Genomic DNA, 27,778 nt, shown 5'->3' on the forward strand with positions numbered 1-27,778 from the left:
AGAAAAATAGAAATTTGTCAGAAAAAAATTCCTAATCTGAATGCCGCCAGCTGAAATTTACAAGAAAAAAGGGCGAAAAAAGAGAAGAAAAGAAAAAGGAGCATGTGATCACAGATCACAAAATGCTTATCAGATGTACCACACTGTAATTAAAAAGGGAGCGGCCACATGTGAACACAACTCTTTCTCTCACTTTTTCTAGATAAATACAAACCCATCTGATTAGAACCGTTAAAATTGTCTTGCGTCACACCGAATTGACGTGCGGTTGTTTTTTCAAACGATAACATACCATTTCTGAATTTATCGCGATAAGATAATTTCAGCATACGATAAATTTGAAACGATAGCAAAAGACTCTTTCTTTCATGTCCCTCTTACTTTATCCATTTAATAGACATCCCTCACAACGCCTATAAATAATAATATAAAAATGATAATAATAATATTTAATTATTTTTTAGTCTCCAAAACTCAAGTACTCTTTATCTCTACTCGCTACCGTATCCACCAATTTTTACTCGCGATGTGAGTTGTCTTCTGTCACCTTGTGCAAAACGATGTTTATTTTGTAGTCATTGACTTGAGAGGAAAAAGAAGTTTGATTGCCAGAATCTCACTCAAAAGTGAATTGGAAAATTTGAATATGTTTGATATAAAAAATTATCTCTACAGTCGGTGTTAAATTTCATAGAAAATAATATATTTTTAAATTATATAATAATAAATTTATTGTCATAATTATACTGCTCTTTCTGAAAATTATTGTTATCACCCAAATATAGTAATAACATTTGTTTCATTATTTTTCATGCAACGTAAAAAACTCAAATTAGGATTGAATTCTTTTTTTTTTTTAAGCGGGAAATAAGGCTTTTTTTCCCCTTTTAGCTTGAAAATAGACAATATTTTTTCTTTCCTTTTAAGGCTGTATGAAATCCAATTATACAAAGTTTTTTTAGGTTGGAAAATCACTGTAAAGCTCAAATACAGCTAAGTTGTGACGGCATTTTTGTAAATTTAGTAGAGGCAAATATATAAATAATAGCGACCAAATTAGAAATAATTTTCAATGACTTTATTTATTTAATTTGATTTTTAGTGGGATCAATTATATTAAAAATTCTAAAATTTTTTACTTCATAAATATTTTTAAAAATTTTTTTTTATCAATTAAGCTTCATTTATCATTTTTTTTTAAGTTGACCCATTTTGATAACTTGAGCGCGTCTATGATAAACATCCATAATATTTTAATAAAAATTATTATTCAAATCGAGTCACTTGACTCTATTGTCCACTTAATACATCGACCATTGAATTTAATTGCAATTCCAAAATTCAAGTTTTTTATTTAAAAAAATTAATATTATAGTTTTTTTTATTACAAATTTAGAAAGAAAAAATAAAAGGAAATGTGTTTCCTTTAAAAAAAAAAAAAGAAAAAAGAAAAGGACATGTTCACATTTCATGTTGTTTTAGTTGTTGTCCAACCTTATCCTTAGCGCGTGAGAGACGAAAGCCCAAAAGCTTTTCTTTTGGCTGGTTGGCAATGCAACGACCTTCCCTTTTGGCTGGTTCACCTACGCCCAAATAATTGTGCAATCTCTCATTACCTAAAATCTTTGGATAATAATTCATTTTCTGTCTTCGCATGTTGTAAGTGATGATTTTCATTTTTAAATAACTTAGTTTACGTTTGGAAATTGCCTTTAGGCAATAATTAAACCTTTTTTTTATTGAGTGTATACTCATATTAATATTACTTGCATCTTCATTATAATTTAAAGTAAATAATCAACTTTAAAATTAATTTTTAAAAAATATTTTATAATCTCAACCTTCAGATTAATGAAATAGCTGGAAATTTATAAGAGTTAGTGTAATTAATGAGAATAAAAGCCGCCTTTCTTTTCGGTCTAAATCTATGTTATTAGAGTATTTTAAAATAATATTATTTGATGAGGTCAACATAAAAAATGAGAGTGTATTTATAAAATTGTTTGGAAAACCAAAAACTTAATAAACGTGAATTGATTCCAGAATATTAAACTATAACTGTATGAAAAAAACAGTAAATTTAGTTTTTACTTGTTGTGAATCTTAAGTTAATCCAGCTTTAATTACAAATGGACTACAATTTAATTAATAATTCATTAAATGTGTAATATTTTTTCTTTACCTGTTTTTTTTTTTTTTTAATTCCTAAAAATGGAAGCCTGAGTTGGAATTTTGGTGCATAAGAAGCAAATCCTTTTACATCTGTACCTGAGGATTTAGTTTCATGGCAGTTACGAATCAACCAAAGAAAGATTTATTTCCAAGTATTTCTGATGGGAAATTCTTTCTAAGTAACAATTCTTATAATTGCAACTGAAGAAGAGTTTCCATTTATGGTCATGTCTACGTTTTAGGATGCAATTTCATTGTCGATCAATAATTGTAATTTGCAAGAACAACTAATAATCTCAACTAAAAGAGAATGTACCCCACATACTAATTTTTTATCTTATTGTCTTAAATTAGATAGTATCAGAGTAACTTAAACTCCTATATTCTTACAAGCACAAAGTAGTCCCCATCATAGCGGATTCAGATTCAAAGTCAGGGGCAACCTTCTTTCATATATATATATATATGCTTTATGTACGGTTCCATGGTCTTTCGATAAGTCTAATTTGATCACTTTCAAATTTTTTTATTCTGTCAAAGAGAGGATCTCCACTTCTTTCTACATATCTGCCTAGAAAATAAAATAACATAAATAAAATTATCACAGTGGTGCAATAATAAACCAAAAACTGTGAAAATAACTAAATCCGAGAATAAAATTCTAAGAAATGGGCGACAATAATCTTAATATACACACAACAATAATTTCGATAAATTTGAGGATTATTAAAAAAAAAAACATAAAGAAAGAAAGGTGTGACCACCGATGATAATTCACTGGAGATGGCTTTTAAATTTTTTTTTTTAAATTATGATAAAGTGGCTGCAACTACTACGGTTAATAATTGATTGATTCAATCCGTTCTAGGCCAATGTCAAATTGAATTCATTAAATCAAATCTCACGTATATGAAATCGAATTGAAATTTTAGGATGAATTGATTAAATTGAATTGGTAAATAGATTGAATTGGACTGAATATCATTCTAAAAATAATCCACTCTAGTTAAACTATGATTCATAATGATATAAAAAATTATATTGAATGACTTTTTAGTCAATTTATGCAGTTTCATCGGTTTTAATTAAAAGATACCGAATGAAGTAAGAAAAACTGAGCTTTAAATGTAGCATCAATTAAATCAAATTGGACGCATTGAATAATCTAGCGGTCAAACCGAAATCACTTCAGTTAATTTTGACTTTTTGCTCATTCTTACGTGCAATCCCTAATTTTGCCATTGCCTTTATACGTTATATTAATTGCTTTTTTTCGAAATTGTTTCATAAATAATTATTTGTTATTTTAACAAAATTAAGGATTATTTAATAATTCTTTTCTTTTCATTATTTTAACTAAACACGAAAATTATTTATACAATTTCTTAAAGCCCATCTTTAAATTAAAATGATTGAATTACAAATAATTTAATTATTTTTTTAATCATGGTGCAAAATTCTTAAATTACATATGAATATATAAAAAGTAATGCTGTATAAAAGATAAGGTTGTAAATGAGTCAAATTGCTCGTTAGCTATTGAGATTAAATACGAACAGAGCTCATTTTATAAGCTTAACCTATCCAACTCAACCTTAAATTGAAACCCTCAAACGGATAATTTGTTTTAACTATAAATTATTTATAGCTTAAACTCTCTTGGAGCACTTGAGAGTCGATACATTTCTAAGTGAATTTTCTAACCAAATAAATTCAATTAAAATTTTTTTCTCATATTAACAGACATAGAAAGTTAAAAACTTATATTTCCTTAAAAAAATTAAAAATTTATATAGAAATATTTTATACAGCTATGATTAGTCTATCAAATACTACTAATTATGTTTGTTTTGCTCTGAAAATAAACACTGTAATTAAACTTAGAAAAGCCCGCAAATGCAGCCGGAAATAAATCCAATATGCAGCGTATTAATAACGCCTATAAGGACTTGGGCTTATCACTTCACATAAGCCTCCAACTAATCACCATTATAAGTTCTGTTGCTTATCAAGGTATTAAAGGACTTATCATACCAATCTATCTCATATCGTCTCGCTCACGGTATTTAATTTGTCTGATACCCCTCTCTCTCCTCCCTTCCCAATCCCTAGCCTTTTTCTCTGTATAAATACTCACCAGAAGTGCTAAGGAGAGAGAAAGTAGAAGAAGAAGTAGAGAGAGACAGAGAACAAGGAGGAAGAAGAAATAGAGAAAGCGCACTAAAAACGACATCTCGTTTCTCTTGCTTTTTCCAAAAATTCTCCGATCTGTGTATAGGTACCGTATCATTCTCTTCTCATTCTATTATATGTTTATCTGTGATTTTGTCTGGTTTTGGATGACTATTTTGTCGTTGTTGAAAATTTTTGAATTCATTTTTTTAACGTGTAATTTTGGTTTTTGTTTGGTTGGTGATGTGTTTTTAGGGGTGAGATTTTAGAGGTTTTTGGTTGGTTTTTGAAGTGTTGATCTGTAAGGGTTTTTAGATCTCTGAGTTGGTTGTCCTTTGAATTTTGGTGCAGATATAGGAAAAAAGAAGGATAATAAATAATGTCCTCGCTTAGCAGAGAGCTTGTGTTTCTCATACTTCAATTTCTCGATGAAGAGAAATTTAAAGAGACTGTTCACAAGTAGGCTTTTAATTCTAATGATATATATTGCATTTGTTGCCGTTGTATTTTGTTGGAATTTAGTAAAATTTGGTATGTGTTAGCTAAGGGTTTTTGTTTTGGTTTAAATTGTGATTGGGGAGGTTGGAGCAAGAGTCAGGGTTTTTCTTCAACATGAGGTGTTTCGAGGATATGGTGACAAATGGAGAATGGGATGAGGTGGAGAAGTACCTCTCGGGATTCACGAAGGTTGATGATAACAGATATTCAATGAAGATTTTCTTCGAGATTCGAAAGCAGAAGTACCTCGAAGCTTTGGACAAGTGGGTGCATTTAAAGTTAAATTAATTCGAATTGAATTTTGTCTATTTTTGGTATATTTTTCGGATGTGGATTCGAAAATGGAATCCACATACAAATTTCCCTTTTTACTTAAGAAATGAACGAAAAACTTTAGGCGGGATCGTGCAAAAGCAGTGGATATTTTAGTGAAGGACTTGAAAGTGTTCGCAACATTCAATGAAGAACTTTTTAAAGAAATTACGCAACTGCTGACATTGGATAACTTTAGGTACATATTATTTTTTTAGTTGTTCTTGCTCTGTTTTTATTGATGATATTCAAAATATGCATATAGCATATATGGTACTTGTGTTGTGTCACTAGGAATTTATGGTTTTACTTTAATTGCAGAGATAATGAACAACTATCAAAATATGGAGATGCTAAATCTGCTAGAAGTATAATGCTCGCTGAACTGAAAAAATTAATAGAGGCTAACCCTCTCTTTCGAGACAAGCTTCAATTTCCAACATTGAAGAACTCAAGATTGCGAACACTCATTAATCAGAGGTCCATTAGAAACTCATCTATCCTGAGTGTTCATTATATGTTGTTCTAATTATATGTTGTACTCACATTGTCTCCACTGAAGTGCAGTTTAAATTGGCAGCATCAGCTTTGTAAGAATCCAAGGCCTAATCCTGATATAAAGACCCTATTTGTGGATCACAGTTGTGGACAATCAAATGGGGCACGGGCTCCATCCCCAGTCACTAATCCGTTAATGGGTGCTGTGCCTAAGGCAGGGGTTTTCCCACCACTGAGCGCTCATGGCGTAAGTGAGAGAATTGTGAAGGGGTTATTTTCTTTTCCGGGCAAGTATGCCATTTTGAAATCTGAAGGCAACTTTACTTTATGTTTACAGCCATTTCAAGCCACACCTGCTGCTGCTCTTCCAACATCTCTAGCTGGATGGATGGCAAATCCATCTGCTGTTCCTCACCCATCGGCTTCTGCTGGTCCAGTTGGTTTGTCTGCTCCTAATAATGCAGGTATATAACTCACAAGTCCTTTTGAACTGGCTTCTTTCGAGCTATCTCATGAGTTGTGGGTGAACAAGATGTGGAGATCTGTCTAATAGGTTAGACATCCAATGAAAGATTTCTTGGTTTACAAGCCTTAGCACTATGTTGCACAGAAATGGAAACACGGAAAAGGACATGGGGAGACGATATTTTTAAAAATATAGGAAACAAAAACATTGGGGGAAGACGTAAATATGAAAAATTAAATATATTCAATAACAAGTCAACTACAATCAACATTTTATCATATCCAAAAGAATTACAAGTTCCATACTCATAAAAAATACATGTATTTATTATGTATTTATTTTAATTAGAGAAATAAGTTTTTGAGAGTTTTCAATTTATGGGAACTTATTTATGCGGGGGGAAATGTGTTTCCAAATTACTCAATTTACAGAATCGGCCCCAAAACGTTTCCGAGGAGTTTCCAAGCATTTTTCGTGTAGGAAACGTTTCCGAACGCGAAAATGGCAGCCAAAGAAAGTTTCCGTGCAACATAATTGGCAGGCTTTATCGATCTTTGCTATCATGTCCACCAAAATGGTGAGAGAAGGAAAAGGAAAAATAGACGGTTCGTTCATCAAAAAGAGGAAATCGACTGCTCAATACCTTGTCAGCTTGGTATGGCAACGTTCATGGTCTTGGTATACCCAGCAATTTGTAATTTGTTTAGTTTCAAAGGAGAGAATGTGCCGTTGACTTCCTATTAGGGTTTAATGAATTTTGAGAAGCTTGAATAGTTTTAGTAGGACTTTGCTTTAATGGGCATCATTTAATTTGGGAGCAGAAATTTATGATTTTATTCCTCCTCCTTTCTCTCTCGTACCTTTGCATTCTTTTTGGATTTTGTTGATTTCTGAATATATTCAAGTGCTAATAATTTGTTTTTTCTCATTTTTACGAATATCTTGTTGCAGCAGCAATCATAAAGCGTCCTAGGACTCCTCCTACGAATAACCCAGCTATGGATTATCAAACAGCGGATTCTGAACATGTATTGAAGAGAACAAGACCATTTGGAATATCAGATGAGGTATACCCTCTTTTTCCATAATTTCCCCTTGTAATTTTGTGGTTACATTATATGAAAAACTGATTATTAATATGGAACTTTCAAAAATATCTTTAGAGCTTGTTTGGCATTAATGAATTCATTTATAAATCAATATCTGAAGTATTTGGCATGTACCAAAGTGCATTTGCAACTCAACATCTTTAATTCTATGGAATTAGTTATACTTGAGCCAAGTTCTACCAGGACTGGTATCTAACTAGTAAAGCTAAAATATGACATTACGAGACTTAGTGAAATTTGCAAATGAAGTCTATTCAATACATAAGATACCAAACATGATAATTGAGTTATATATTAATTAGTGCAATCCATTTGCTAATTAAATAATTCCTTCTATATTTGTTCCACATAATGTTCGCATAATTTGAGATGTTGTAATTGGTGTATTTTGGCATGGATTGAGGATTTAGGCTTGATTTGGATTTGCTTGTTCGAATGTTGTATATTTGGAAGTGGCATGAGACATTTGACTTGATGGAGGAGGGAAACTTATCATCAAAGTTTGGTTTGAAAGAGAAAAAAGGAGAGGAGGAGAGAGAAAAAAAGGGGGGGGGGGGGGGGGGCTAATGTCTACATTTCTTATGATTGAGGTGTTATGCTGTATGTAATCATCTAAGCTTGTTGACATCCTAATGAAAGGATTAAGTTTCGGTTTTAGAGACTTGGTTCCTTATATTTCATTTCAAATGGCAAGTTCTAATTTGCTTCGTTCCTTTCTTATTTTGTTGTCCTGTCAGGTCAGTAATCTACCGGTAAATATTCTGCCTGTTGCATACACTAGCCAGAGCCATGGACAGAGTTCCTACTCTTCTGATGACTTGCCCAAGACTCCTGTTATGTCTTTGAATCAAGGTTCAGCTGTCAAGAGCATGGATTTCCACCCGGTGCAACAATTTCTACTTCTCGGTTAGCCCCCGTGGCCTTGAAGGACAGAAATAGAATTCTGTTTCCACATTTATTTTCGTGCATGCAGATAAAGTTTTGGATTCTTGATTTTGCCTGCTTTTATTATTTCAGTTGGAACAAACATGGGAGATGTCATGGTATGGGAGTTGGGCAGCAGGGAAAGGCTTGCTGTAAAGAATTTTAAAGTTTGGGAACTCGGTGCACGCTCAGTGGGTCTGCAGGTTTGGGTTTCATGCTTAGAAAGTTTATGAAACATGAAGTAATTATTTGTGGTTCCTTGAGGTTTTCATTGGCTAAATTTAAAATTCTGATATTTGTGCAGGCATCTCTTACCAATGATTATACAGCATCAGTTAACCGTGTAGTGTGGAGTCCTGATGGATCTCTTTTTGGTACTATTCAAATGCTATCAACATCTAAGAATCTGCTACCCTAAATAGAATTCTAAGTACAAAAAGTGAGCTTGTCGCTTTCTCTTCCCTGTTTCAGGTGTTGCATACTCCAAGCACATTGTGCATCTATATTCCTACCATGGTGGTGATGACGTGAAGAACTATCGCGAGGTTTGTGTTGCTTAGACAATGTTGTTGAAGTTCCCAATCATTCCATTACTAGTTAATATGATCTACATTTGATATATGGATATTACCTATGAAAGGTGTGGTATTATTTTATTTGAATGTCTTTGGATAATGATGCAAGTATTTTGTAAATTATTATTTTTAGATTGAAGCTCATGTTGGGAGTGTTAATGATCTTGCTTTCTCTTATCCAAATGAGCGGCTAAGTGTTGTCACTTGTGGAGATGACAGGGTCATTAAGGTTTGTTTAGTTGTGTCTCTAACTAATTTGATGGGTTTGTGAAAGCACTATGGTGCATATAAGAATTTTCACTTTGACAGGTTTGGGATCCAGTTACTGGAAATCCAAAATTTACTTTTGAGGGTCATGATGCACCTGTATATTCTGTTTGTCCACATCATAAAGAAAGTATTCAGGTAATTGATTATTTTGATGTTAATTAAATGCGTTTTTTACCCTCCTTTAGCTTCTATACGTGATGAAATAAGAAATGCAATGATGATTACTTTTGAAAAATAACGATGGGTTAACTATTTTACAGGAATTAGGTCTTCCTTTAGTTATTTATTTATTTTTAAATCCTAAACTAGCTGGGATTTGATTACGTGCCTTTAAATGTTTTAAACATTGGTGTTCTTGTTGCTTCCATAACAAGCATTAAACTAATACAATTGATTCGGGGAATATGATCAACAATTTGAGAAGATACTGGATGGAAAAAAATTGTTCTTTGTGTGGAAACATGGTAGAAATAGTTCATAAAAGCTTTGAAACAGCTATGTAGCATCGCCAAACTTTTCTTTTTCAACATCTGAAACAGTCCTTTTCTGGGGATTACTTGAAAGTTTATTCTTCTAGTATTCTATTTTCTTTTCCTTGTTTCTCTCTCTTTCTCTCTCTCCCCTTTTATGCTATCATCTATTATTCTGCGCCATTTTTTATAAACCAATGATGTGTTACACAAAGGTCTCCTTAATGTTATGATATGAAATTGAGATCTTAGGCATGCAATTTGTCGTGTCATAGGGAGTTTCTGACCTATTGGGTTTCCAGGACATGCCTCCTTTTGGAATTTTTTACCAGATTTTCCTCTCTTTATTTAATTTTCTGTTGTGTTGTTCTTCAGATGTTCTGGTAACCACAATGTTTGACAAGTTCCATATTCACCCCTTCACTCTTTTCTTTCTACCTTTTCTTAGTTTATCTTTTCAACGGCTACTGATGGAAAGATAAAGGCATGGTTGTATGATCATGGGGGTTCTAGAGTTGACTATGATGCACCAGGCCACTCATCTACCACAATGGCGTACAGTGCCGACGGAACAAGGTTCATATATTTGGCATTCTTTCTATCGTTCTGATATTATCATTTTTTAGTGTCTTTACCTAATAGTTGTCTCATGACTGTGAACATAATGAAGGTTATTCTCCTGTGGGACAAATAAAGAAGGAGAATCACACTTGGTGGAATGGAATGAAAGTGAAGGAACTGTTAAGCGTGCTTATATTGGTCTTGGGAAGCGATCTGTGGGGATTGTGCAATTTGATACTACTAAGAACCGCTTCTTGGCTGCTGGTGATGAGTTCATGGTCAAATTCTGGGATATGGACAATCTCAGCCTGTTAACAAGCATTGATGCAGATGGTGGATTACCGGTAAGTATATAATTTATCCTTCTATCTGATTCTGCCTTCTATTTGGTTAATTACTCGGTTCTCTTAAATCTGCAGGCTTCTCCTTGTGTTAGATTCAACAAGGAGGGAGCGTTATTAGCTGTCTCAACAAATGACAATAGCATTAAAATTCTAGCTAATTCAGATGGTATTAGACTGCTACGGACAGTCGAGAATCGTGATAGAGCTGCTTCTGCAGCTATTGTGAAGGTAATAGTTTGCAGCTTCTTTAATTCTTCTCAAGTTGATTCTGCTGTTACAAGTTAAAATTTCCTTAACAAGAAAATATGTTATTTAACATGTGGTTTTCATGTAGGCCCCTTCAATTGGCAATTTTCCTTCTACCAATGCTACTGTTGGAACCAGCATTGGGGATAGAGTTGCTCCTGTGCCACCCATGGTTGGAATAGTGAGTGTTGAATGCACGGTATTGACATTGTAAGTATCTTTACATTATTGATTTAATCCATTTTTGTTTTGAGTTTCAGCAGAACAGTGATAGCCGGAGTTTGGTAGATATAAAACCTAGAATTGGAGATGAACCAGCAGAAAACTCTAGAATCTGGAAAGTTACTGAAATAAATGAGCCATCACAGTGTCGATCTCTGAGGCTCCCTGATAACATGACAGCCATGAGGGTATGATCCTTTCTCTTCAATTTAATCTGAATGAAGTCAACATCTAGTGACATTCAAGATTAGTATTGAGTGTTGTTGCCGATCCAGCTGGCATACTATACTTGAAATATTCCACTACATATATTGACAGTTCTTTATGCTTTGGCTACTCAATCTATAAATAAATTTGATGTCACATTTGTTGTTCTAATGTGTTCTTTGTTTGCCGGCAATTTTTCTTAGATTGCTAGATTGATTTATACAAATTCTGGACTTGCTATATTAGCATTAGCATCAAATGCAGTACACAAGCTATGGAAGTGGCAGAGAAATGATCGAAATCCTAATGGGAAGGTATTATTATGATTGTGAGAGTTTGTTTGGGTGGTTCTTTGTTCTTTGGTTTTGGGTATTTAATTTTATGCATAGAAAAATGGCTTAATGTGCTTTGAAAAGTTTGCCACTAACTAGTTTCTCTTGTAGGCCACTGCTAATGTAGTACCACAGTTGTGGCAACCTGCTAGTGGTATACTGATGACTAATGATATAAGTGAAACAAATCCTGAAGATGCTGTCCCATGCTTTGCACTATCAAAGAATGACTCTTATGTTATGTCTGCTTCTGGAGGAAAAATCTCTCTTTTCAATATGATGACATTTAAGGTACATGGCTTGTGCCCTCTAAAGTCATTGGTCTAATGGAAAATATTAGTTTTAGATTATTTTTTGATTGGTTTTGTGAATTGACTTATCTTACATGTCATTCAACTTTCGTCCTGCCTTTTTAATTGCAGACAATGACTACTTTCATGCCCCCTCCGCCAGCTGCTACATTTCTGGCTTTTCATCCTCAGGACAATAATATAATTGCTATTGGCATGGAGGACTCCTCTATTCAAATTTATAATGTCCGCGTTGATGAGGTGTTAAACAATATAATCGAACATGAAATTTTTATAGAAAGTAAAAAAAAAAAGCAAAAAAATCGAACATGAAATTTTTATAGAAAGTAAAAAAACAAAAAAATGTTGACTTTATCTGCACTGTCCACTTCTCAGGTCAAAACTAAGTTGAAGGGTCATCAGAAAAGAATTACAGGCCTTGCTTTCTCTCACTCTCTAAATGTTCTTGTTTCTTCTGGAGCCGACTCTCAGGTAATGATTATTAACAATACTGTGAGTCACCATTACTAATCAACACAGAAAATACCATTAATAAAGTGGGAGTCACCATTAGTAATCAACACACAAAATACCATTAAGAAAGTGGTGCATGCTATTTGAAAAACATAAGTGCTGCACATTCAAATTATTCAATTCCTGATTTTGTTCTCCCTACAGTTGTGTGTTTGGAGCACAGATGGGTGGGAGAAGCAGGCTAGCAAATTCTTGCAAGTTCCACAAGGACGAAGTTCAGCTTCTCTTGCGGATACACGTGTTCAATTTCATGTTGACCAGACGCATCTGCTGGCAGTTCATGAATCACAAATAGCGATATATGAAGCACCAAAATTAGAATGTCTTAAACAGGTTTATGAGAATATAATATTTGAAGAATCTTTAGATTTTCACACCTATGTAGTTAATGCACAATTACAGAGTAAGAGTACATGTTAATATTTGACAAAATCTTTCTGAACTATGTTTATGCCAATAGTGGTTCCCGCGGGAAGTGAGTGGTCCAATCACGCATGCCACATATTCCTGTGACAGCTCGTCCATATATGTTAGCTTTGAAGATGGCAGCGTGGGTGTTCTCACTACGTCAACACTAAGATTGAGATGCAGAATAAATCCAATGGCTTATTTACCTCCCAATCCTAGGTGATTCTTTTATGTATAAATTATGATTACTCCAATATGTTTCTATTTTACAGATTGGACTGACTCGATATTTCTACAGCTTGAGGGTATACCCTCTTGTCATTGCAGCCCATCCATCTGACCCTAATCAGTTTGCATTAGGGCTAATGGACGGAGGAGTCCATATCCTGGAGCCATTGGAGACTGAGGGAAAATGGGGCACCTCACCTCCCGTCGAAAATGGTGCCGGTCATAGCACCACTTCAGGTGCAGCTGGTTCAGAACAAGCTCAAAGGTGACTAGAGCACGTGCTGTGGCTTTCACAAAGGACTTGAGTGTATGTATTTCAAGCTGATCCCGCTCCCTGGGCCCACTCCAACGTGATTTTGAAGGGGAAGCTGCGGAAATTAGGTGGTTATAGGTTTAATATACACACTTGAGCTATACACCAACTCAACCTGACAGGGGTTATTGTACAAGTGTCATTGTAACTAGGGAAGTAAGTGCTCTGAAAATAGTATTGTCTTAAAAAGGGGTACCTGTGTCAGGAAGTTATGAATAGGTTGGGCTGTTTTATATGCTCATTTTTAGTTTCGAGAATAGTTATCTGATTAATTCTATCATTGCTTCTCTACTTTTTTTCTCTTTATTTTTTAAATTTTGGTTTCTATTCTTCTGAAATGGAAATGTTCTTTTTATTTTTATTAATCTTCACAAGTAATTCAACATATTTGGCATTTGAGATTGAGCATTAATTGAAATGCTATAGTTAATTTCTGAAATAATATGGTTTTGTAATTTGATATAGCAAAAAACCTGTTTTTGTTTCAACTCGACATTTTTGTGCATATAATTTACGTAGAAATCGCTAAAAACAATTAGTGAATTCTGAAAAATTAGGAAAGTGTTTGGAGAGTCAATCTAAAGATTTCTTCTTTATTGTCATGGTGCTCTCCAGTCAATTTACATGCTGACTTCAGTATCAGCAGTGAGAAAAGAGAACTTTCTATTCATCAGAATTGTTGACGAAAACAGAATCTGCAAAGAATCCGCAATTAGAATTTGTTTCAAGATTCTGTGACACGAAATCAATTGGAAGACGTTCATGTTTGTACTCGATTAGATTCCTCCATTAGGCGCTTACCTTTGTATAATCGCATGCTTCAACTTCCATAATTATAGTATTCAATTCTTTTATATTTGTCCAAGTTGCTTGAGAAGCCAACTATGGTGACCTCACATCTAGAGGGAGCAAAAATATTGGTGTTATAATCCTAATTGCTAGATAAGGGATGAGATTTCGAAGTAGGGGTGTATATAAACTTGAAATAGAGATTCAAATGAAAAATAGAAATTATAGTTTCGAAAGTGTAAACCACAAAATATATATTATGGAGCCAAAATATGTAGTTTCGAAAGTTTATAGGATAGCTTTGCCACCATCTTCTCTATACATTGACATAGTCAATAACCAACATTCCAAGAAAAAACAAGAAAAAACAAGAAAAAAAGATCAGCTTTCAACTATACACAATGCAAAAGGTGTTCAAGTCTCAGAAAGGACAGATGATTAACTAATTTCGCTTTCGCCCTAGTTTTGTGTGCCTTTTGTTGTTAGCTGAGGACAATTGCTTGGAAGGTACAGGCAACAATGTCCCTCCTCGAATATCGTTTGTATCTGTCATGTTATTAAGTGTTTTCTGGGCTTCGATGCAGACTGTAAGATCACGAATCTGCGACCATCAGCATTTAAAGTATTATCAGAAACAGTGTGTTCAGTTAGTCACAAATGGACCAAAATATTTACAATAGTTACACCACCTGTTCTTCAAGGTCAAGTATCTTCTCATCCATTGAGCATAACAATGAAGTTTCCCTAAAGAATAACCAAATGAATTATCATTTATTAGAAGGGGAAATAATATCAACTATTTCAAAGCAAGGTTTAGTGCAAGTGCTGTATCTGTACAAACTAAGGCAGGCAAGGTAATTTTCCAGTTTATACCTTGTCCAATAAAAACTGCATACACGTTTTTATTGGACAAGGTATAAACTGGAAAATTACCTTGCCTGCCTTTGTTTAATTAAAAAATGGTTCAAAAACCTTCCTCTAAATTTCACTAGCATTGTGTGGACTTTTTAAGAACTTTATGCATCAATGCTTGTGACAAATTCAACTATATTTCAATGCAACCCATAAAAAATGTACTATTAACAGCATCATGTTAAAATTATATGCTTTGTTATCTCTTTGATGCTACATGTTCTTCACAGGTGATGCTTGTAACTCGTCATGATGGATAAAGATTCACTGCCCCTGTGTGCTTTAGTTCCCCAACCACCACACAAGAAAAACCATGAAAGAGGAGATAGGTTGAGAAGCTATACATAAATGCAGCAATTAAAATGATATAATTAACTACATGAGGAAACAATCGCATCTATGAATCCAAGGGAGAGGGAAAAGTCTACCTCTCTTCAACTTCCTTGACTTTTTTACGCCAAATCTCTTGATTTTTGATTAGATCTCGGTTGACCTAAGGATGGAGAGAGAAATGCTATTAATAAGAAGCCAAATCCAAAAAGAATTAATACTAGAACATTTGCATATCTGAATTAATTATTTACATCTGCAACAGCATCCTTTTCCTGTTCACATTTTTCCAATTTAATTTGAATATCATGCATTGTTGAACTCACGGCCTTCTCCACTGCCTCTAAAACAGAACCTTCTCGTTTACTTTTGGCCTCTGCAATTAGAGATTCATAATACTGAAAGAAAACATGAAAGAGTTAAAAATTCTCTCTGATATGATAAAAGGATAAAGAGTGCCAAAATACAAGAATCAAAAGAACTATATTCATTCCCAATATAGTAGGCATATGTCCTTTTGATATTTATCCGGTCACAAAAGCAATCCAAAAAATAATTACAAAACCCAAACAATTTATAACTTAAGATGATGCCAACATATAGATACCCAAGCAAAAGGTTTGCTCTAGGTCCTATATGGTTGATGTCATTACTGATATAACCAGATCACCTGCTCTAGATCCCACTATGGCTCAATTTTCAGACATTGATACCCCATCTCTACAAGAAGTAGAATAAATAACTGAAAAGCCATGGGAATAAATAGCTCCAACCACACAAGTAGAGAATGGCTATCAACCAGGGAAGAGGAAAACAAGGGTGGAAGAAATTGGATCAGGGTGTTGTAAACAGTATACTTACTTGTCTTTGAGCCTCAAGCTGAGTTGCGAGAAGACGATTGTACTCATCTACAATCTGTCATCAAGTAAAACCTAGGATCAAGAAATGTATTTTGAAGGATTAAAAATGAGAATTCAAGTAATAAACATGCCCAAGAGTACAACAAGAATCACAAGCCCGTCATGTTCTAATGCATAGTTCATGAAAGTAAACATTACTAAAAATTTTATCCAACTCCATCCAACCAAGCCATACTAGCAATCAGAATTGCTAATCAAACATAAAGGAGTTCCTCAAACAAATTTCAGAAATAAAATTTTAAATATCTGCAAATTCAGAAGCAAAGAATAACATACTGTTTCAACTTTGCTGCTAAAGAGAGCCCCGCTAATTCCAGAATCGTCACTGCATCCGCAAGTGCCACAATCTTCCTCAAATGGTGAACAACGAGAGTTCATATCTACCAACTTGCCATCAGCTTTTGACTGGTTTAGTCGATGAACATAGTTGTCACCAACGTAATCCCACATTTGTTGTGTACTTAAATCGAGAGAATAACAATGCTGTGTATCTTTCCAATGCCTTATAGCATGTTGTTCCTTATATCTGAGTTCAGAAAAAGGGTTTAATGACGTCTAGATGAAGAAAAATCATGGTCTATTTCATATTTTTATCTATAATAAACTTTAGCTTGCAGGGATTTCAGAATCTTTAACAAAATACTCAGTTATGCATTACCTTCCACATCCCACAAAACCACATATTAGACAAACCCACAAGTTCTCGAACGTTCCACAAACAGAACAAGCCGGTATGTCATCCTGCTGCTGACAAAGTCGACAGACCTGACAAAATCCTCAGTCAGTATAGATGTTTAACACTAATCTCTTAGTTTTATTGATAACCCATGTAGCTCTATCCAGTTTATATAAAAGTAAAAAACATCAAAGAAGATAGAACTCTCTAACTATTAAAATTTCTATATGCATACGGCGCTGATTTTCCCTTGTGCAGAAAAAAAGATGAAAGAAGCAACTTGGACAAAAGGGTATTCTTATTCTAGAGGTTGTGATAGTATCCTTTCCAATCTCTTTTGCATCCTATTCCCTCGTTATAAAGAGAAGCTACATTACCTAACAAAATGGAAATAAATGCAACAGAAATATCCACATGTCCTGGGTTCCATTGGTACCTATTCCTGAATTTGTAATAGAAAGGTAGCAAACACAGAGAGGCATGATCAAGTTACATATGAAATATTTTATAATTCGTATAGAAATTGAACACTAACACAATAAGTGTCAATAACTTCATACTGCAGTCCAAAAATATTTGTTACGACTGCTATGAATAAAATGTATTGGAATTTTTTATGTGAATTGAATTCAATTGTGATTGGTTTCAACAACTTGTGTACTTCATTGTAATTTTCAGGTTAGCTGTATATTAGTTTAGACGACATGTAACTCATGTGGCATTAAGTGGTGCTGATATGTATTTCTTGCAGTAGTACTAAAGATGAATTGGAAGTGTAAACAGTAACTTCGTAACATTAAATAAAAGACTAGATTTCTTCTCTCTCTTCAGTACCTCCTTTCTCTCTTACTTTCTCAATTATTCTTTTCCTCTCTTCTCTTATCATTCCCTAACCTTTCTTTTACTTTCTCAATAACAAACAGATCAGTTAGGGATTCGATGACTGGAATCTATAACAATATTATGTTGAAGTTTGCTAGGTTTACTATGATAGGAACAAGATTACTTGATGGGATTGGCTGACGTGCAGCAGAGTCATCAGGATAGCAACATATTTGCTCAACTCCCTGCTTAAAAAATTTATCTTAATATTTAAAAATATTATGGACATAATCAAATTTTTTTATAATACACTATGAGCCCATAAACCAACAATCCGTTAGGTTATTAGAAACAGATGAGAAACAAAATATGGATGAAACACTTAGCTAACCTCATTCCGAAGAAAAAACCCACAAAATAAATAAATTCAAGGCGAAGAAAACTAGTTTCACCTGGCAAGACAAATAGGTCCACTTTGAAGTGCATGAACATTGAAATGAATGGTCACATAGTGTACTGAGTATTCCACTAGTGTCTGCGTCCAATCTCTCTGACATTAAAACAAAAAAAAATCAGCATATTATAGTGAAAACCAACGGAAAAGCCTTCTTGATTGAAAAAAAAAAAAAACAAAAAGGAAAAAGTAAAAGCCATTGGTTTCCCTAGTCGAAGGCACAAGACCAACCAAGGCATATTGGACAAGTAGGCAACTCAGTGAATCCCTGGGGAGGTGAGCTGGCTATCTCAGCAACTTCAGCGTAGTCCACGGAAAGCACAAATAGAATATGGCATACCTCGGCCTACATGATCATAGAAGGCAAGAATTATCTTTGGCGATCACAAAGAAAAATATATTTATACGAACAATCACTACAAGCAAAGATGACAAACCTCTGCAGGAGAAAACCGTTTCCCATTGAAATTGCTATAAAATCCATCAGCTGTCAACTGATCATTTAGCTTGATTAAAACACTATACCGATCTTCCATCGCATCATTCCTTAAAAATTATCAAGAGGCACAAACATAAGACTCTGCTCAGTTTCTAATAAATTATCTTTCTATTTTCACTAACTTCAAAATCCTATTTTGCTTTCAATTCTCCCTGTGTATCTGGCAAACATACCGCTGTTTGGATTCATTATCATCGGCAAGCATAAAAACAAATTTACCTGATGAATAGGAGCTCATGGACATTATCGATGTGCGATTCGCAGAACCGGATGAAATCGTCGGCGGAGAGATAATTTGGAACCGCAACGACAAAGAGAGAAGTGGATCGAGAGCTAGGGTTTGGCAATGAGCTCTGCGATGCGTGTCGATACAGGTGGACTACGCCTCTTCTTTCACCGTATTTAGGGTTAGGGATAGCGTTTGATTGGGTGGTAGCAGCTGAAACGGTAGAGAAGGCGGTCTCCTCGAGAGCGAGAGGATGATCGGTGTCCACTGAGTGGACTCGGAGGATAAACATTGTAGCTGTTTTTTGGGTTGAATCGGTATGGAGACTCGGCTTGAGGTAGAGGAGGAAATGTTTATTCGCGGGAAACCGCTGTTTATTGGGTTTGGCAAATTATGAAATTTTAGCGATTATAAAAACTATATAATTAAATTGAATGAAAAGAATAACATAATTTACCTTTATCTCAATAATTTATTATTTATTTAACTATTTACAAATATAGGCAACACAAACGGATCAAAATAAATAAAATAGTTTTAAAAAAAAAAAAGTGAAAAGAGCGAGTACAAATAATGGTTATATTGGAAAAAACTAATTACTAGAAATAGGAGAATTCTTGTATAATTATTATTAATTACTGAATTTTACTCATGGTCATTCATTTCACTTTTTTCCCTCAATATCCATAAATTTCATCATTTTTAATTCACATCCTTCAACGCCTTTCTATTAATTCTCATTCTTACACTACAAAATTATTATTATATTTTTTATTTTTCTTTGAATATCGAAAGAGGAATTCGAAACTGAATCTATTGTCATATTATACATACACTCACTATTAGACCTTGTCCCGGTGTATGCATTTTCTACTATTCATTTCTCTTTGTTCATATCTTTTATTATGATATTATCAAGATTTTCAATTGTAGATATTATAAATAAAAAATAGATACCAGTTAAGTTATGCATATATTTTGACTCCAATTGAACTTTGGTTAACAAAATTTAAAAAAATGAGGGAAAAATGAAATAAAATAAAAAAATTATATATCCAAGACCAACTAAAATGAGTACGGTACATGGAAATGAATAGTGTTTTGAAGAATGTTATTGAGCAGGGTTGCACCCTGAGTCGGCTGCGGCTGCACAGCAGTCCTGCCGAGCATTATGAATCTGCTGTGTTGGAACTATAGAGGGATCGAGAATGCCACTATAATTCGTTGTTTGAAACAACTTTGAAAGTTGCAGATTCCCAGCTTGGTTTTTTTGATGGAAACAAGACTCAATGTGATGGAGAGTGAGGCTCTGGGTAAATCGTGTAATAAACAGGGATATGCAGTTCCATGTGATCAAGTTGTCGGTAGAAAGGGGGGTCTTCTCCTGTGTATGGTATGATGCAATTTCAGTACATATTCTTTCTGCTTACTTTTGATGCCATTATTGATGATTCTTGGCGATTTACTGGTTTTTACGGTAGGCCGGAGAAACACCAGAAGTTTCGTTCATGGGAGTTGTTACGTGATCTGAAGGGGGTGTCAGATTTTTAGTGGCTTTGTGCAGGTGACTTCAATGAAATTCTTTATCACCATGAGAAGATGGGAGGTACAGTTAAAGATCAAAGAAAGCTTGACGATTTCATGCGGCATTGAATTTCTATGAGTTAGTAGATTTGGGCTATAAAGGCTTTTCTTTCACATGGTCGAATAGACAAGGTGGTGATCGAAATATTGAAGAAAGGTTAGACAGATATGTTCCTTCTAGTGATTGGGTTTCTGGGTTCCCCAACTACTCTTTATGTCATGCGAGCGGAAAAAACAATCTAAGAAAAAAAAGAGGCCTTTCCACTTTGAATTTATGTGGTTAAGAGAAGAGTCTTGTAAAAAGCAGTTAGTAATGCCTGGTTTCGGGATGAAAGTCTAAAAAGGGAAGAGTCCGTGGAGAAACGTTTTGAGAGATGAGAATTAGTCTCAAAAAATGGGAACGGGGCCATTTTGGTCATGATATTACTTGTTGGGTTTGGCTTTCCTTCTTATGTGGTAAAAGCCCATATTTTGAAGTCTATTAAATTAATTATTGTTTTACAATTTTACCCCTTAACTAACAGCCATATTTATGATATTTTTGGCTGCTATTTGATTTATTCACACATCCAAAACCGTGTGAGAAAAACAGAAAAGAAGAGGAGAGGAGAGAGATTTTTTCTGCACACAGTCCCATCCAGCACCAGCCATCGTGTTTTGGAGATTCCCGGAGTTCCAACCGTTGGATCTTTGTGATATTTGGGTATGTTGTTCTTTACTCTCACCGAATGGATTTTGGTTCAGAGATTGAGTTATGGTTCTGAATCCGAAGCTGTCCTGTTCTGCTTCCAGCTTTGCATAGCTTCATCATCTTCAGCGTTTCGGCAGTCACCCTTCCTTTGTCGGATTGAGCTGATTTTTGGTGAGCATGTTCCTAACATTCAATTCTTGATTCTGGCCGACCAGTTTAATTTTTGGAAAAATGTATTTAGAACAGTAATTGTGTTTTGTGATCACTTCATTGTGTTGCTACACGTTTGTTTGTGGTATAGCTACATTTTTTGTGGTTGTAGGTTGCTGTAATTTGTAAGACAATATTTGTGATAGTGAACTTTATTTGTCACTCATTGTTATTCCTAATATATTCATTCACAACAAAAACTTCCCCACTTGAATGAATATATTAGGAGTAACAATGAGTGACAAATAAAGTTTACTATCACAAATATTGTCTTACAAATTACAGCAAGCTACAACCACAAACAATGTAGCAACACAATGGAGTGATCAGCCAAAATCAAGAATTGGATGTTAGGAACATGCTCACCAAAAATCAGCTCAATCCGACAAAGGGTGATTGCCGAAACGCTGAAGAAGATGAAGCTATGCAGAGCTAGAAGCAGAACAGGACAGCTTCGAATTCAGAGCCATAACTCAATCTCTGAACCTCAAATCAAAATCCCTTCGGTGAGAATCAAGAACAGAGAGTAAAGAACAACATATCCAAATATCACAAAGATCCAACGATTGGAACTCCGCAAATCTCCAGAACACGATGGCTGGTGCTGGATGGGGCTGTGTAGAAAAAATCCCTCTCCTCTTCTCACACGGTTTTGGATGTGTAAATAAATCAAATAGCAGCCAAAAATATCATAAATATGGCTGTTAGTTGAGGGGGAAAATTGTAAAACAATAAGTAGTTTAATGAACTTCAAAATATAGAATTTTACCACATAGTAAGGGAACACAAACCCAACAATTACTAACTGTCAAGAAACTCTCAAAAACTCCAGAATGATAGCCAAACAGAGGAAAACCTTGAGCAATAAAAGCTAGTAGAGGACCGTCTTAGCGAGCTTCTGGAAAGAGAGAGGAGGTGATGTGGAAACAACAGTCTAGAGCATATTGGCTTCGGGAGGGTGATAGGAATACAAAGATTTTTTCATCGTAAAGCAAATGGGCGAAAGAAGCGTAACAATATTACCCATATCAATATTACCCATATATTGGATGACTCAAGTAGGAGTTATTCGAAGGAGGAGGACATGGCTGAAATTATGAATCACTATTTTAAGGATCTTTTTTCTTCATCTTGCCCATCTGCTTATGAGGATGTTTTGGAATCTGTGGAGGGGACGGTCACTTGTGATCAGAACAATGAACTCTGCAGGCCATACACACCAGAGGAAGTGCTTGTTGTTCTTAAACAAATGCATCCATCCAAAGCTCATGGCTCTGACAGTATGCTTCGTTTCTTTTTTCAAAATTTTGGTCTATTGTTTGTCACGTCTGTCTCTTCTAAAGTGTTAGCTATTTTGAATGATGGTCTTTCTTCTGCTTCCATAAATCAGACTTTTATTGCGTTTATTTCTAAAATCAGTAATCCAGAGCACATTAAAGATTTTAGACCCATATCTTTGTGTGACAGTCATTTTTAAATTAGTAACTAAAGTTATTGCTAATCGTTTAAAATTAATTCTTCCAAGTCTAATTCACCCATCTCAATCCACTTTTGTCCCAGGAAGATTAATAACTGATAATGCCCTTATGGCTTTTGAGATTTTCATCATATGAAAAATAGAGTGAATAGTCGAAGAAAGGGTTATTTTTCCTGTAAGCTGGATATGAGTAAGGCGAATGATAGGGTGGAATGGACTTTTCTTGAAAATATCATACTTAAAATGCGTTTTGCTAAACAATGGGTTGATTTAATTATGAGTGTGTGTCTATGGACTCTTATTCTATCCTGTTGAATGGAGAGCCACAAATTCCATTTACTCTAGAAAAAGGACTTTGGCAATGGGATCCCTTATCTCCATATTTCTTCCTTTTCTGTGTTGAAGTTTTTTTCTAGTTTGATTCATAGAGCAGAATCTAATCATTTGCTGTATGTTGTTTGTATTTGTCAAGGTGCTCTTTGTGTGTCTCATTTATTTTTTGCAGATGATGGTATTATTTTTGGGCATGCGACAGTGGAGCAAGCTGCAACAGTAACTAAAATTCTTGCAGATTATGAAAGAGCTTCAGGTTAGAAAATTAGTACGGAGAAATCGAAAATTTCGTTCAGCCAAAATGTGTAGGAAGCCATTCAACTTAGTATTACGGGGGTGTTGGAAGTCCGTGCTATTGATCAACACGACAAGTACCTGGGTCTCCCTGCTGTCATTGGAAGGAAAAAAAAGCAGATGTTTGGCAACCTAATTGATCGTGTTGCGAAAACACTCAAAGGGTGAAAGGAATTATCGCTTTAAAGGGCAGGGAAACAGGTATTGTTGAAATCTGTCGGTCAGGCTATTCCCACTTATGCCATGACTTGTTTTTTGTTGCCAGTTGATACTTGTTCAACAATTAAGAATATGATGGCTAGATTCCGGTGGGGTCACCGGAAAGATGAGAAGCGTATCCATTAGACAGAATGGAAAAAGCTGTGTCTTCCTAAACATTTGGGTGGTCCAGGCTTTAGAGATCTTCAGGCTTTTAATCTAGCAATGTTATCCAAACAATGTTGGAGGTTAGTGCAGGATGAGAACTCGTTGGCAGCAAGGTTTTTTAAAGCTAGATACTATCCCCATAGAAGCTTTATGGAGGCTCCTGGGCTATCAGCCAAGTTTTGTTTGGAGGAGCATTCTTAAAGCTCGCTGGATTATTGATAGAGGATCGCGGTGGGTGGTGGGGAATGGTGCGAAAATTAGAATCTGGCATGACAGGTGCTTGCCGAAGCAGCTGTGCTATAGAGTTTCTTCCCCACCTGGAGTATTGACTGACCAAGCTTTTGTTTATGAGTTAATGCATCCTCAGTCTAGTACGTGGGATACTGCTCTTTTAAGCTTCATCTTTGATTCACATGAAGCAGAGCAAATCTTGAACATCCCTTTGAGCAGAAGAAGGGTGGAGGATCAACAAATATGGGCTCTGTCTCACAATGGTCTTTTTTCGGTCAAATCGGCTCACCATTTCTCTCTTCAAGAACTGAACCCAGATCTTTTGCAAGCTTCATCCTCTAATAATATTCAGTCGTGTTGGAAAACTCTATGGAAACAATTCCAAAAATAAACCATTTTATCATTCGTGCGTGTTCCAGGCAACTCCCGACCTGTGTGGCTCTTCAAAAGCGCGGTGTGGAGATTGATCCTATCTGTCCGTTGTGTGGTGAACTGGAAGAAACTTTAGAGCATATGCTGGTAAATTGTTGTTTTGCACAGCAGGTATGGAAATTAAGCCCATTGCGAATTGAAGTTCCAAATCCTATTATTTTCTTTCATTCATGGCTATTTGATTGGATGGATAATTTTCAAGCGGAGCAAATAGAAATCCTGTTTTCCACAGTATGGTCTATTTGGTATGCTAGAAATTAGTGGGTGCATAATCGAAAGCGGTTGGAGATAAACCAATTAAACCTTGTTAGTCTTAAAGTGCTCTCTGATTATCAGTCCAGAGATTTTGTTCAAAGGAAGGCTCTTGTAGACCGACGCTTGCAGAAATGGTCACCTCCGCCTGCTGATTTTTGTAAGGTTAACACAGACGCAGCGATGGGAATGCATGGCACTATTGGAATGGGCTTCTTAGTGCGGGATAGCTCTGGTCAGGTAACGGCAGTGGGGATGAGAAGAGTCTCTGCTTCTTTGTCAGTGGATGAAGCTGAACTTGAAGCTTTGTGCTGGGCTGAGCAATGTGCCGGCGAGATGGGGTTCAGAAGAATCATGATGGAAACTGATTTATAAAGGCCAAGTTAGTTAGCTCATAGTGGATACTTACCCAGTCACTGAGATGCAAACACGATTGCTAAGAGTGAAAGAACTGGCGGAAGGTTTTGATAATTTTAATTGTGTTTATGCTGTTAGGGAGTCTTAGTGCTGTAGCGCATAATTTGGCTAAGCAAGTTCTGACTGTTGAAGTTGCTGAGCAAATTTGGGTTGAGGATTGCCCTCCCTTTGTTTCGAACTCTGTTTTGGCTGAGGCCACGTTTGCAAATCTTTAATGAATGCTAATTTTTCTTCTGAAAAAAAAAAGTTTGCAAATTACCTATATTAGAATTGGGAGATTAAATGTGATTTTTTCTTTTGCTTTGGGCCGTTTTATAAGCGTGAAAGGTAAAAGTAATATTACATGTACCTAGACATAGTTTAGCAGTTAAGACATAATTTATAGATACACTTAGGTAAGCGATTTTGCAAGGAAAAATCACGATGCCTTCCTTAGTTAATTAGAGACTAGTTTTTGGAGGATATTTTCAAAAAAAAAAAAAAAAAAAAAAAAGAAGTAGAGGGACATTAATTAATAATCATTATTTGAATCAACTTTCTTTTTATTTAATTAATTTATCCATGTTTCGAGTACGAATAATTTTTTATAATGATTTTCTTTTGTCCTCTGCATCTATTCATACATCAAACATTCATATTTTGTCTTTTTTATTTATTCTTGCACTGTAATATCTAGTGATTGCTCGGGCGGAAAGAGTGAATGCCGCCTTGGAGGGTGGATGGGTGCATGAGCTGGAGCTCGACCATGGTGATGGTGATGAGCTGGAGCTGGAGCTGGAGCTGAATCTGGACTATGGTGGTGGTGGTGGTGATGAGTCGGAGCTGACGCTGGACCATGGTGGTGGTAACCATGAGCTAGAGTTGGTGGAAAGTAAACAGGTGGGTGTGGATGCAGTTTTGGTGGATGGATTGGTGCATGAGCTGGAGTTGGACCATGGTGGTGGTGGTGGTGGTGGTGAGCTGGAGCTGGAGCTGGACCAAGGTGATGGTGGTGGTGATGGTGATCATCGACTGGAGTAGGAGCTAGACTACGGTGTTGATTGTTGTGATGGTGTAATACTGACACTGGTTCTATTTCTTCATCGCTAAGCGCAATGAAGCATAACAGTGAAAGTTGCATTAAAATAAGAGTTTTTGCTATAGCAAAACCCATATTATTTTTTTCTTCAATGGAAAGCTAAACAAAGGAAGGAGGAAAGATGGTGAAATGAGTACTCAAAATAGATGATTTTATAGGACTTAAAAACATAATTGTCAAGTTTTTATTAATATGTCAAAAATAGATAAAAATAGAAGAAAATCTTAATACATTAATGAAAATCTTAAAAAATAAAAAAACATGCCATTATTACAATAAAAATATCAATGCAATTAATATTACTAGAAATAAGAAAATAAATTTTCAGATCTATACGATCGTTACTTTCTCCTATAACTACTATTATTGATATTATATCATTTAGTGAACTCATTCTTTCTCGTTTCTATATTTATATAACTAGTGTCTAACACACGTAATGAGTGTTAGTACTCGTTATAGTTACTCATTTTTTCGTTTTTTAAATATGTGTTGATCGGTTCTTTTAAGATATAATAAAATGATAATACCTTATTTAGAAAAAATAAATAAATACCGGTGCTTATTATTTAATATTTTAGTGTAAAGATTATTATCGTTTACGTATACAAAATGAATGTTATAAAACAATTATGAAATGGAAAGAAAAAAAAAAATTGTTCAAACAAGGTGGAAAAATGAAAATAACAATAACTCTAAAACAATAATTCGTCTAAGATTAAGAAGTAAAACAATAAGAAAAGTAATTGAAGTAAAATAATAATAAAAATATTTTTTTATGATGATTTTTTTCCTATAAGAGTTAAATATATATATTGATAATTTATAATAAACTGGTAATTTAATGAGATTTTCAATTGAGTTATAATTATAATTCATAAATAATTAATAATTACGATATTGTTCATAATCTTATGTTTTGATATTGGAGTACAATAACAAATTTAAATAATAAGGATTGATTTTTTTTAATTATCTAATTGAATTGCATTTATTATTTTCTAGAATTGACCAATATAAGAGTTGACTAGCATAGGTTAGTTGTAGATATTAATTTACCATTTACTATTTAATTATTTTGTTAATGATTTACTTGAACGGTTTTTAAATGTTTTAGTAACTTAAATTAATATAAAATAATTAACTTTTTACGCAATATGATAATTTAATAATTAATATTAGGAAGCTGCCGGTGAAATGTCTTTTATAATTTGTTTATTTAAAACGAGTCAAATTAAAAATTATACTATAAGTGCTATAACAAATTAAAAAATAACGAAAATATTTAATGGCATAATAAGAAAGATGAACTTTTATTATTTAAACATAATTATTTTACCAAATTTTCATTGTGTAATTACTTGTTCAACTTAAATATTACCAACAAATCAATTTATATTTTTATATTTCTACCATATTTAAACATAACATATATATATGACATAATTTTTTATTCTATCGAATTGAACTCTTATCTTCTTGTTATATTTAATATTATTATATAATTTCTAATTTTGTCAGATTGAATATATACCTTAATGTTAAATATAATTTCTTACTTTATGCAATAAAATTTATATTTAAATAGAAAATTAATATAGCCAATTAAAATTAAATTACTTTTATTTTCTCAA

General features: G+C 34.3%; 3 protein-coding genes across 8 annotated transcripts; 2 read left to right on the forward strand and 1 right to left on the reverse strand.

The window, feature by feature from the left end:
• The first annotated feature begins 4,278 nt into the window (after positions 1-4,278).
• Positions 4,279-13,516, forward strand: LOC105641303 (topless-related protein 4). Of its 6 annotated transcripts, none has more exons than XM_012225825.4 (26): positions 4,279-4,450; positions 4,696-4,803; positions 4,926-5,105; positions 5,240-5,353; positions 5,476-5,634; positions 5,722-5,899; positions 5,990-6,116; positions 7,070-7,185; positions 7,965-8,133; positions 8,245-8,354; positions 8,456-8,525; positions 8,623-8,696; positions 8,860-8,955; positions 9,036-9,131; positions 9,915-10,042; positions 10,137-10,371; positions 10,447-10,599; positions 10,706-10,798; positions 10,878-11,027; positions 11,250-11,360; positions 11,490-11,669; positions 11,801-11,929; positions 12,065-12,160; positions 12,347-12,535; positions 12,663-12,829; positions 12,909-13,516. In XM_012225825.4, the coding sequence occupies exons 2-26, from the start codon at positions 4,724-4,726 to the stop codon at positions 13,105-13,107; spliced, it is 3,399 nt and encodes a 1,132-aa protein (XP_012081215.1). In that variant the 5' UTR covers positions 4,279-4,450; positions 4,696-4,723; the 3' UTR covers positions 13,108-13,516. The 6 variants fall into 6 exon arrangements, with proteins under 6 accessions (XP_012081215.1, XP_020537820.1, XP_020537821.1 ...); XM_020682161.3 differs by having other exon boundaries at positions 10,881-11,027; XM_020682162.3 differs by having other exon boundaries at positions 7,073-7,185.
• A 652-nt stretch (positions 13,517-14,168) lies between these two features.
• BRIZ1 (zinc finger (ubiquitin-hydrolase) domain-containing protein) lies at positions 14,169-19,177 on the reverse strand. Its single transcript, XM_012225827.4, has 11 exons — positions 18,773-19,177; positions 18,492-18,600; positions 18,286-18,400; positions 18,053-18,150; positions 16,761-16,867; positions 16,379-16,628; positions 16,044-16,097; positions 15,437-15,580; positions 15,281-15,345; positions 14,630-14,684; positions 14,169-14,541 (listed from the first exon to the last, which is right to left on the reverse strand). The coding sequence occupies exons 1-11, from the start codon at positions 19,069-19,071 to the stop codon at positions 14,383-14,385; spliced, it is 1,455 nt and encodes a 484-aa protein (XP_012081217.1). The 5' UTR covers positions 19,072-19,177; the 3' UTR covers positions 14,169-14,382.
• A 2,414-nt stretch (positions 19,178-21,591) lies between these two features.
• LOC149494110 (uncharacterized) lies at positions 21,592-25,266 on the forward strand. The gene is made up of 3 exons (XM_089724954.1): positions 21,592-22,544; positions 23,247-24,637; positions 24,668-25,266. The coding sequence occupies exons 2-3, from the start codon at positions 24,335-24,337 to the stop codon at positions 25,022-25,024; spliced, it is 660 nt and encodes a 219-aa protein (XP_089581080.1). The 5' UTR covers positions 21,592-22,544; positions 23,247-24,334; the 3' UTR covers positions 25,025-25,266.
• The last annotated feature ends 2,512 nt before the right edge of the window (positions 25,267-27,778 follow it).

The sequence above is a fragment of the Jatropha curcas genome, chromosome 8, assembly GCF_041381405.1.
Source record: "Jatropha curcas cultivar XTBG-Jc1 chromosome 8, XTBG_Jcur_1.0, whole genome shotgun sequence".
NCBI lineage: Eukaryota > Viridiplantae > Streptophyta > Magnoliopsida > Malpighiales > Euphorbiaceae > Jatropha > Jatropha curcas.